Genomic DNA, 12,040 nt, shown 5'->3' with positions numbered 1-12,040 from the left:
TGTACATGTAACTCTGGCAGGTTTTATTTGACCTTGACCTCATTTTCACGGTTCATTGCTCAGTGTTAAGCTTTTGTGTTTTGGTCTGTTTTTCTTAAACTATAAGCAATAGGTCAACTATATTAAGTGTATGGAATGATTGTAAGGTGTACATAGATATAAGAAGATGTGGTATGTCTGTCTGGCAGGTATCATCTGACCTTGACCTCATTTTCATGGTTCATTGGTCAATGTTAAATTTTCATGGTTAAGTTTGTTTCTTAGATACTATAAGCAATAGGTCAACTATATTTAATACATTGATGTAAGGTGTACATATATTTCCGGTTTGGTTTATCTGACCTTGGCCTCATTTTTTTGGATCATGTTAAGTACTGATATGTGATACTTGTAATAAAGCTTTATATTTAGGACTATCAACATAAAATCAATGATCAGTAATGACATTTCAGCGTGTGCACTCTTGTTGTGTAAAGAAATGAACAATATATCACTTTGGTATGACTAGATATACTATATTTAATACTAAATGGATCAAGTGATCAGCTGCATTAAACGCCAGAAAAAAAACGCAAGAAAACGTCTGTAATATAGTTTAAATTTCATATTTAAAATTTAAATGTTCTCCGTTCATGTTTTCTTTGAGATGAGCATCAAACTGTTCATTTTCAGCAACAGTAAACTGGTTTTTCCAATCACCAACAACACCTAAAATATAGAATTTGTTTAATTCAAAATATTTCCTAAACATTGTAGGTTTTTATTTTTTCAGTAAAAGTCTATAGATTATTTTTGCATACGGAAGACACACACAAGCGAGTGAAAACTAGCGCTACAAACTGATGCTGTTTGAACTGCATATTTATCGAGAGAAATTATTTTAATTTCATGGATTCAAAATACTATTTTGCTTAAAAGGACAAATAAAACATAATATTATTGCTAGTTTATATCACCTTAGACCTGTTGACCCCCAAATCAAAAGGTGACACTTTAATATATAACATAGATCTTTTTATGTAAACATTTTTTTATTGTAACTATAATATTAACCCTGTATGTTTCGATTGTAATTGTAATACATCATTGAAGAAATTCTTGTCTACACTTTGTGTTTTGTTGACTTTTGTAGGTCAGATATTTCTCTGAACTCTAACTATAACATGGACACCGAAAACATTTTTTATAGAACATTAAAGGTTTTTAACAGAGTCCATACCTTTTCTATATAAATCTGATACTTGTTCTGAATTGACAACCGCTGTTCCACTGTCTCTTTCCTTTTCTGCGTCTTTCATTTTATTCAAACTGCATTTTTCCTTTATTTCTTGTAATATCTTTTCATCTCTGGGATATCCAATGAAATTGGCTAGTTTTGAAAGACATGACACTGCATCCTACAAAAAAAAAAAACAGTATAATTAACCTTAGCATAAACATGAAATTGTATCATATATTTATAGTATAAACATGTCTAAGCATTTCATAGCTAACTATACGGTAAGGGTTTTGCTCGTTGTTGACGTTGGCCAAGAGTTGCTTACATGTACAACCTCGTCTTTTTGTCTCGGTGGATAGTTGTCTCATGTACAATCAAAGCACATCTTCTTTTTTTATATATACATATTACGATAAATGCTTTAAGACGTGGACGTTACTAAAAAAAACAATTCAAAAGTTCACCTAGAGGAACTTTGAAAAGGGAAAATACAGGGTTTATAGTATAGGAAAATATAAAAACGATATATGATTTTTAAAAAACATATCTTCTTCATTTAAAACAAACACATTTGCAATCTGCAAAATAAAGTCTGCAATTTTTGCAATGTACTGAAATGCTTTGAATGAAGTTTATATCCAAGAGTAAAAATGGTTTTGAGTTACACACACTGAGCTGACAAATATATTTTGTAGTTTAAGATGTAGATTCATAAACAGTTATTCCTCTTAGTCGTAATGGCTTTATTATGTGCCAACTTAACTTTAAAAATTCATTGACGGTAGTCTACTATTATTCACTTAAATAAAATTGCAATAGACAGTATCTGGATTGGTAAGCCCGTCAGTATCAAATATTACTACGGGGTCTTATAAAAAAAATTATGTATCAGTTCCATGATTGATGAGCTAGGAAATATGAGCAACATTCAGAAAAAATAAAAATACTACCAGGATGGTACAGTGTGGTTCTGACCTTTTCATGCTCTCTACATCATATTATAAAACATCAGAATGGTGTTGTTTAAACTTTAGTTTGAGGAAAACCGAATCAAAGAAAGGAGCCTGGTGATATATTTCATTATTATATACTTAGTAGTAAATACAAGTAAATTGTATGTGTAATACAATCAATGACAATCGTGCTCTATCAGCCATCCGTGATGATATCGATATCAGTCACGGTTGCAAAATTTTTATCACACCCCTAAGTTGTATGACGTCACGTCATCGATATCAGTCACGGTTTCAAAGGCTTTTTCAAACCCCTAATCTATATAACGTCATGTCACGTCTAAAAAACATCTACTTTGGGTATATAATAAAGTGTATATGATATGGCTTTTTCAATATCACACACCGCATCAACCCTCAACCAATATAATCCCTCGAGCAGAGCTCTTGGGATTATATTGGTGTCTCGGATTGATACGGATGTGATATTGAAAAAGCCATATAATATTCTCTATTAATTGTTTAGTTTCTGGAAAATTCGTCACATATATATCATGGTAAACTGTAACTTGTATATTGAAGGGACTTTCTAACTTACTATTTGAAGGTCTTCGTAATTCATAACAAATACATCAAGGTCGTTAGATGATGTAAACTCAGTCCATCTCTTGTTATAAAAGAACCAATTCGAACTCACCTCCCGATCTGAAAAGAATGTGATATAAGTGTGTTTCTCATATAAAACAAAAACCAAACTTCTTCGCCATCAAATGAAACATTACAAAATTTTAAATATTTCTCAGTTCTTTCGTAAAAGCATATACAAAGGAACATCATAAAATTCGCTTCGTCCAGTAAATTGGCTCTTCAACCGAATACGTAATTGAACTTCCAGCCTAACATGGTTATCCAATCAAGTTATTCATCGTGTACGGTGAAAGAAACACCGAATTTTACTAAGTTGAACGTATTCAACATTATTTGTTGCATATATCAGAGGTTGGATTGGGGCTTACAAGTTGATACTGGGCAAAACAAAAAACAAAAAGAAGAAAAAAAAGAGAAAAATAATGATTATAGAGTAATGGGTGCTAAATATTAAGAATACAGATTAATTGGCAAAAATATAAAGAATACAGAATAATTGGCCAAAATATAAAGAATACAGAATAATTGTCCAAAATATAAAGAATAGAGAAATGAAGACTCTCATATATGTGATAGCCACTACAAAAAAACTAGACAAAGTGGTGCCCCCGCACTCAACTCTGAAGTAACTGTTTTATAACAAAGTCAATGTAGGACTTTCTTTGAGATATTATTGTGTCTGGGAGACACAAATGATGCCTCCGCAGATGCAAAGTGTTATTTTAAAATACACAAAAATGAGCATGGGAGCACATAGGTCTATGGTTCACTGTAGGAGGAGTTATCCGGAAACGCTATGCACCTCTTATGCAAGTATATGCTCCAAAAATGACAAAGTTCAACTATCTCCCAAAAGAGCAAATAACAATAAAAATCAAAACCCTGACCACATGCACACCTTCAATATATGTACAAACAGCCAGCAAAGTGAAAACTTTCTAGCATTCCAACTGTAGGAGGAGTTATCTGGAATAGCTATGCACCTCTCATGCAAGTATGAAGTCAAAAATTGACAAAGTTCAGCTATCTCCCAAAAGAGCAAATATCAATAAAAATCAAAACCCTGACCTCATGCACACCTTCAATATATGTACAAACAGCCAGAAAAGTGAAAACTTCCTAGCATTCAAGCTGTAGGAGGAGTTATCTGGAATAGCTATATACCCATAATGGGACGGACAGACAGAAGGACGGAAAGACGGAAGGACAGAGGACGGACAGGGGTAAAACAATATGCCCCCCAACTTTCAGTTGCGGGGGCATAAAAATCCAAAATGATGACACAAGTCTTTCTTAGGAACTAATTATTCAACTATGGAACACGACAATTCACAATGGCAAAGATTTGTGTAAATAAACTAAATATGAGTGTCGAACCTACTACAAAATTGTTCGAGTCATAGGCTGTTTCAACATATCAAGAAATGAAATAAAATTTCCAAACAATTCACAGGGGCTCGTATCAAAGTTATTTCAGGGCTGGAAATATGAGCCAGTCGACTGATGTGCGTTCTAGATTGCGTATTAGACGAAACGCATACGAATCGACTGACATATTTCCGACCAAAAACATCTGTGCAATATTTAGAACAAGCCGCATGTTTAATATGCTTATTAATGAGTTAAACTTTTTTTCAGGAATACAAATCACCCCTCCTGGAAATATTATTCAGACTCCGGCTTGACCATGTTTTCCTTTATCTCTACTAATATACAAGTTTTGGCTTTCATAAAAGCTTCGGAGTGCTTCGCTGTATCATGCTTTCAATTAAGATGTGGTTGAATAAGTATGTGAGAGTACCATATGGTCTGAATGTTTCTGTTTATATATATATTATTTGGTTTCATAACATGGAATACATGTATTTTGACAAAATTCTTGAAGATCATTGTCAGTAATATATGCATTTTCAGTGTTGGTGTATATGCGTATATAGTCAGATGACCACTCAGAAACTTCATCCTAGTCCCTCCTTCTATGTATCAACATGAATTGAACACGACATTATAAAGCTAGGTAAACCAGTCACAGGCAAATGAGGAAGTTCAGTAATGGCCAAATTTGGCTCTGATTATAAAGTTCAATGTTTCAGGATAACACGTGTTTTAAGTTGACGAAAAGACATGTGAGAAAGTTAAATAAAACTATATTTTTGCCAAAGTTTTATTTTCAAGTATTGATTTTTACATCCCAAATAGGTTAAAAATAGAGATTTTTCCGACATTAGACAAAATCGTCCGGATTTCAACCAAATTAAGACCTGGGAAACATAGAGCACAGGCGTCGACATATTCAAGTCAGATATGTAAAGTTTCATAACAAACATTAGGCTAAAATTTCTTTGTTTATGACGCATGCGATCTATGTTTCCTCTCCAAAAAATCAATGTTAATTTACTCGTTTTCATCGAATTTTCGCGGAAAATCAAAATGAGTGTTATTTGTGACGTCATGAATAGAACTCAAAAACATAAATTTTCAACAAAAAGACGTTTTTCCAATTTAGTCATTATATTACCTATGATTCCTTGTGAAATTGGTCGTCAATAAATCCTAATTTCAAATTTCAGCTAGAATTAAGGGCAATTTTAGGGCCTTATCGAACCTACTCCTTTATTCATTGATCGGGTATCGGATCGGATCTTGAATACCCATACTGTAATTATGTCGTATTTAATATCTTCTCCTGTCCGGGATACTTTCCCAATTTTATATCTCATTCTAGCAAATAGGATTTTTCCCACATCATAAGGCAACCAATGGAACCGATATTTGTTACGTAATAATTTCAAGATGGTGTGAATATCGTATGAAACTAATAACTTCGCACCGTGATGCGAAGCAATAAATGTCGCCTGTGCAACTGAGAAGCAAATATACGAATTTTAGTCTGATTTCGCCCGGTCGAAGATCGAAATCACGACCCAGCATTTAAGTCGAGCACAATACCATGTAACAGAGGTTTCAGACAATTAATCAATTTGACTGTGGAATTTCTTATTTCTAATGACAGTAGTAAATCTGCTACGTTTTAGTTACTATATGTAGTTTTCATAAAGGATCGATCAGAAGCAAAAGTCACTTGAATGGTCAAAGAATAAAAACAAATAAACATCTAGCTGCAGAACTTTAAAATTTATGAAAAATGTCAATGTCTTTTAATCAGACAACATTTGTTCTGAAATAATTTAAAGGCTTTTGATGCGAAATCAACCACAGTGTAGCTAATTCAAAATTGAGCGTTTATTTTCGTTATTTTTCAGAATAGACAAAAGTGCGACTTTCTAATTTTCAAATTGTATAACACAAATTTACATGTCATGATATCTTAAACATACCATTATTGAGGATATATTGCAGAAATTGGCTCCATGATGTAGTACTGTCCATATTTATCTTCGTCTTGACCATATGGTGATACAGTGAAGTAACAATGTCCTTTGGATTTCGATGAAGTAAAATGAACTTGGATTTCTTTTCAACGGCTTGTTTTGGAAGACATACTGGTGTAAAGTGAGTGTTGAATATTCTGGGACGTGGGATATCTTTGTATTCCTCTGGCAGGTGAAATTCCACCATACATGATTCTTTAGCTTTTGAGTGGTATTCAGCTTTACCTTTTATTATCATCTGACACATCTCCCAAACCCAATGTGTACCTGAGTATATACATCTTTAAGAATAAATTATTAAACAAATAAAGAATTTTGTAAATCGGCTAATTTAAAAAAAAAAGTGATATTCTTAATAATTAAAAGAAAATGTTTTATACGAGTAAATTTTATTACAAGATTAACTCACACACAAATAAAAGTTTTTTAAAAAACTTTTTACTTAATTTTGAGAGTGCAGCATTTAACTTAACAATACAAAATGCATAATACTACATTGTATATATAAAAAAAATGCAAACATTTTATGACATCAATGTGTAGAACATTTGATAATTAACCTATTCATATCTATACATATATCTGTAATCGTATCATTTCAGGTTTTTCTTTTCTTTTCCTGTCCTTTAGACAGATTTACGCTTGGTTCTTCTAACGTAAGTAAGTTCAGGCCTTGCAGTCATAAAACTTTCGAGCACGATTTTCGTACTCAGACTCAGAAATCAACCAATCAAAATCTTTTTGTTGTTTTGAGCACAAATTTTGTACTCCGAGTACTGAAAAAAGTTTTATGGCCGAGAGCCCTGCTCTCATACTGTGAAGTCGCTGATAACTTCCCCTCACAGACTATGATGTCGATGATAAATTCTGCTCACGTACTCCGTAGCCGTGATACGATAATGAAGCATCCACCATGATCGACTGAGCAGGGAGCTATAGTTACAGATAATCACGATAATATAGAACATGTATATAAATAATGAAAACCGACATAGAGCAATAAAGTAACATACCACATTTTGGATAAGCACAAATAAATATATCGTCATCATAACACTCCATTTCTTTAAACGACGGAATAAGAATTCTTGGATCTGGAATAACCCCTAACCTTTGGAAGGAGAGTCTTATCTCTTGTTCTTCAACAATAAGGACTTCAGTATCAGCATTCCCAGGTTGTTTGATGCTTACGACAATGTCTTTTTCTGTAATCGGTCCTGAGGAAAAAATATAATGTTTTTTTTATCATTTCTATTCTTAATTTTTACTTTCTTCAAACTTTTCTTTAACTATTAAAGTTAATAGTTTCATATATCTGTATCGTTCTACCTTATGACATTGTTTAATTCTCATTTAGTATTTTACGATTTGTCAACACTCACTATAATAAACTAATCTATACGCATTTTGACCCCCCCCCCCCCCCCCCCCCCCACCCCAAAGTTGAAAATACCTTTTATTCAAGTAAAGAAAAAGGGAATAAAGCTAAGTCCTAAATAAAAATACCTCGATACGGAAGTTTATAAGAATTAAATTATCTCAGGTGCATGAACCCTCGGTGAACCACCATGCATGGTTAGCGATTATCTATTGTGTACACAATATATTTGTACTAAAAATACGACTTTGCAATCCGACCTACCAAATTCATACTTTCCTTTCTGTGGCTTCTCCATTTTCTGTGCGAGACAGTTTCAACATGTGCACATAATAAACATGATAAATATAAAAATGAACGATCACATGACTTGTACACAAGTGTGAATATCTATGTACATACCATAAATACTCACATGATCTATATTTAATAAATATTAGTCGATGGTGTTTAACCCGCGTAAATTCAAAATCATAAATTAGATAAATAAATGTGAAGTTCAACTATGACACGTGAAAAAGATGTGTCAATGTTAGAATGTTTACTCAATTCAATAAAAAAAAGTTGTCTCAGATAAAATTAGTTATATGAAAAATCATACATACAGCAGAATTACATGATGCGCGTAGAGGAACACTTTCGGCCACAACTTGCATGGCGACCTAATCTGTACTTTTAAATTTTGAGCCACAAATCCTTGAACTAAGAATACACAAACATGATGGCATTGTTTTAACTAAATAAGTATGAGTTTCTTCAGTTTTGAATTTTTATGAAACAACAAGGAGGATCTTTTGGCAGAAATTTTCAAAAATGATATATTTGAACTGCACACTAATATTACCACATTTTAAATATACTTAATCAGATCATAACCTGCAATCATATCCTATCAACATTTTCATAGATACAATTCGAATGATTGCGGTTTTTCTTTTTGTTCATGGTATTGGTTTTTTTTCGACTTACGGTTTTTGAGTGTCTTCTTTATATTTTCTACCTCTTTTTTCACGAAGGATGTTCTATTTAGATTTGGTAAGTAAAAAAAAACAGTTCTATTTCTAATAAGCTGATATATTTCCCAAATTTAAATGCTAATCAAAGTTTAAATAAACATTATATGGTGGTAAAGTCTTGTTTAGTTTATCATTAACTGAAAATTCTTCTGTTCGTTCTTATTAATCTATATTGCGACCGATTTAGTGAAATGTCAATAGACATGGAATAAAAATATAGGAAACTAGAGAAAACTGACATGTCAACAAGGGCCCCGCTTTCCGATTTTTATGTGAGGCAAAGAGATTGGTGCATACAAAGCAAATTCTCATAAATTTTGACACCAGCAATTAATTTAGGTTGTGTTCTCGATTATTATATGTTTTGTTAAAATCCAAGCACTATGTATTTTTGTGTGCTTTATGGTAAATGTTGGGCAATCGATAATTTTGACACAGAGAGTCATTTCGTAATAGCAACTGATACCTTTTTCATTTACATCCTAGCAAAAAATGTTATTCTCAGAGTTTATCATTTTTTTTAACAAAAACTAAGTTTTTAACACAATTTTGACTCGAGGAAACAATTTGAAATGCATATTATGCCTGTATTATATATCAATTTTTGATGACATCCTACCACAAGAAGATGTTTCTCAAAATTTGTGATTTTTTAACAAAAAGTAAGTTTTGACGTTTTTTCTACCACTTTGAAATAACTTGATACACCTATATGTCAGTTTTTGTTAAAATCCTGTAATAGGAAGACATTTCTCAAAATTTGTGATTTTTTAACAATAACGAAGTTTTATTCCCCAAATTAATGAGCCAAATTCCATCAAAATATAATATGCACATTTACATATGCATGACAACTGTGCAAAATTTCATTTGCCTCCTACCTTTATTTTTGGAGATTTTGCGCTTACAAACATTGTTGACGGACAGAGAGACGGACGGACAGACGGTCAAAGTGAAAACTAGAGCTCCCGCATCCTCGACGCGGAACCCTTATAACACTTTAGATATGATCAACGCATCGGGTACTACTATTGAAACAGGAACTGCTTATCTTTGGGGATCACATGAGTTCACCCTTGCTTGATGGTGGTGGTCATCTTGCTCGTTCTTTAGTTTACTGTGTAGTATTTGGTGGACAGTTGTTATCTCTTTTTTCTTTTGGTTCGGTTCAACATGAAACTATTATCAACTTATAAAACGATATCTTAATCATTTTCTTAAACTTTGTTATTCATACCAATAGCATTTATGATTTCAATTTTCCCATTATAGACTTACTATTTCTGTGTAGCAACATTTCAGCAGCACTTGCATATGTAATATATATATCTAGTATTGCCAAGACTTTAGTTTTCTATGTAGTGTTTTTGGGTTCCTATTTATCTGTTCGTATTTTTTTCTATGACCATGATGATGCCTGTCTTTATTCGACTTACAGTTTCATTACACCTTGTGTATTTTCTCCCTTTTTATTGGAAGTATACTTCATATAAAGTTGTAGTAAAGTTGGTTCATAACGCCTCTATCTTATTCATGGAAGAATAGCTGAGTATTTCCATGTATTGAATTACGAAGGTAGTAATGTCTAAAGTCAAAGATGTGTTATATGTCGTTGGGTTGCTGTATCATTGGACGTTTACCCAACATCTTTTTTATCCACACTAATAGTAAGACACTAAAAAGAACACAAATAGATCCTCAATCATTATTTTTTCAACAAAGTGGATTAAGAAACAGACTTTTAATGAAAAATTAATAGGAAATAGCGCAGTAGAAAACGTCTTTTATAATTCGTATGTATAGTTTACATCTACTCCATTCAGTTTTGTCTTCAACAGAGCTTCAAATTGTTCATTCTGTGCAACTGTAAAATTGTTCTTCCAATCACCAACAACACCTAAAACGAGCAACCATAGATAGTTTTATTACGGGTTAGATGATGTATATTATGGCAAGCCGTTCTCGTCAAAACTATGTTTAAACCATTTTTTCGAAAAAATTACACACTGAGAATTTAAAAAAATCACACTGAGATTTAAGAACCTTAAATAACACACTGAGAAATTGAAATTACACACTGAGAAATCGAAATTACACACTGAGGTTTTATAATAACACACTGAGATTTAAAAATATGAAAAACACACTCTGAGAATTTAAAATTACATACTGAGATTTTAAAAAGACACACTGAGATGAAATAAATTGAAAAACACACACTGAGAATTGTTAATTACACAATGAGATTTCAAAAATACACACTGAGATTAATATGCAAATTACTAATGAATATTCATGAGATAAATAATTCAACAGATTAATATCTTGGTCTCCCCATGGAAGTAATATTTAAAAGGTTTTGAATATTACTTCCATGCTACAACCAACATTCGTAATAAATTTAAAGACTTAACAATTTTTTTTGCTCACTCGTATTCATAAGTTTTTTTGCCTATAATTCAGATTATTACTAACAGTATATCGGAATTTTTGCTTAAAACTTTTAAGCATGGTCCCTTTTCAAAAGTCTTTCAACTGTTACCCTGATTTCGCAAGGTAATTTTTTATATTTTTGTTACGTATATATGCTATAATAGGCACTTGGGGGAAAATCACTGCATTGTTTGTATTTTTGCAGATTGTTCCAATGTTTTCTTATAATTTTAATAAAGTTTTTCACCATTTGGTTATATTTTGTAATGAGAGTGAGTGGTTATTTTTCTTGTTCTATTGGTCTTTAATAACGTAGTTTTTCTATACGTTGTATTTTTAATGTTTTTTATAAAACATTTAGCGCCAAATTGAATGACTAATGAGTTTTGTCCCCTTGTTGTTTTAAGCTTGTAATAGATTCATATTAATTATGCTAATTAGATATGTGCGCATAAAAAGTGCGCACAAATCTCAGTGTGTAATTTCAAATTCTCAGTGTGTGTTTTTCAGTTTATTTCATCTCAGTGTGTCTTTTGGAAATCTCATTATGTAATTTTCAATTCTCAGTATGTGTTTTTCATTTTTTGTAATCTCAGTGCGTTTTTATGAAATCTCAGAGTGTAAATTTTAATTCTCAGTGTGTGTTTTTAGGTTTTTTAATCTCAGTGTGTTTTTTTTTTAATTCTCAGTGTGTAAATATTTCGAAAAATGGTTTAAACATAGTTTTGACGAGAACGGCTTGCCATAGTAAATTGGCTTTATACAATATATTAAAAATGACGAAGATCAACTGTATCCAGAGTCATGCAAGAAAGATTGTACACACATTTGAGAGAGTTTATGAATCATTTTAACACTTATAATACAAAAACGTTTTACTGCCAATCAAAATCCAATTTTGTTATTGAAAGTCTCAAAGAATTATTAGTTATGGCAGATGGTAAGGAGGAATACAAGACTGCTTTTAACAAACTTAACCAGTTCAAGACTGAAATGTGCAT

The 12,040-nt window shown here is 32.0% G+C and overlaps 2 protein-coding genes across 6 annotated transcripts in view; both read right to left on the bottom strand.

Moving 5' to 3' along the window:
- Positions 1-490: 490 nt before the first annotated feature.
- Positions 491-9,441, bottom strand: LOC127735617 (sulfotransferase 1C2-like). The gene is made up of 6 exons (XM_052245845.1): positions 7,855-9,441; positions 7,226-7,429; positions 6,159-6,479; positions 2,771-2,877; positions 1,220-1,397; positions 491-708 (listed from the first exon to the last, which is right to left on the bottom strand). The coding sequence occupies exons 1-6, from the start codon at positions 7,886-7,888 to the stop codon at positions 596-598; spliced, it is 957 nt and encodes a 318-aa protein (XP_052101805.1). The 5' UTR covers positions 7,889-9,441; the 3' UTR covers positions 491-595.
- An 891-nt stretch (positions 9,442-10,332) lies between these two features.
- LOC127735618 (sulfotransferase 1C2-like) overlaps positions 10,333-12,040 on the bottom strand; it is an 89,195-nt gene continuing 87,487 nt past the window's right edge. For all 5 annotated transcript variants that reach the window (XM_052245850.1, XM_052245849.1, XM_052245848.1 and 2 more), the window contains exon 6: positions 10,333-10,503. In XM_052245850.1, coding sequence (XP_052101810.1) covers positions 10,391-10,503 — 113 coding nt within the window. In that variant the 3' untranslated portion in view covers positions 10,333-10,390. The remainder of the gene's footprint in view (positions 10,504-12,040) is intronic.

Source organism: Mytilus californianus, unplaced genomic scaffold (assembly GCF_021869535.1).
Source record: "Mytilus californianus isolate M0D057914Y unplaced genomic scaffold, xbMytCali1.0.p SCAF_3, whole genome shotgun sequence".
NCBI classification, from domain to species: domain Eukaryota; kingdom Metazoa; phylum Mollusca; class Bivalvia; order Mytilida; family Mytilidae; genus Mytilus; species Mytilus californianus.
The sequence above is the reverse complement of the archived record's forward strand: the minus strand, read 5'-3'. Positions and strand labels throughout refer to the sequence as shown.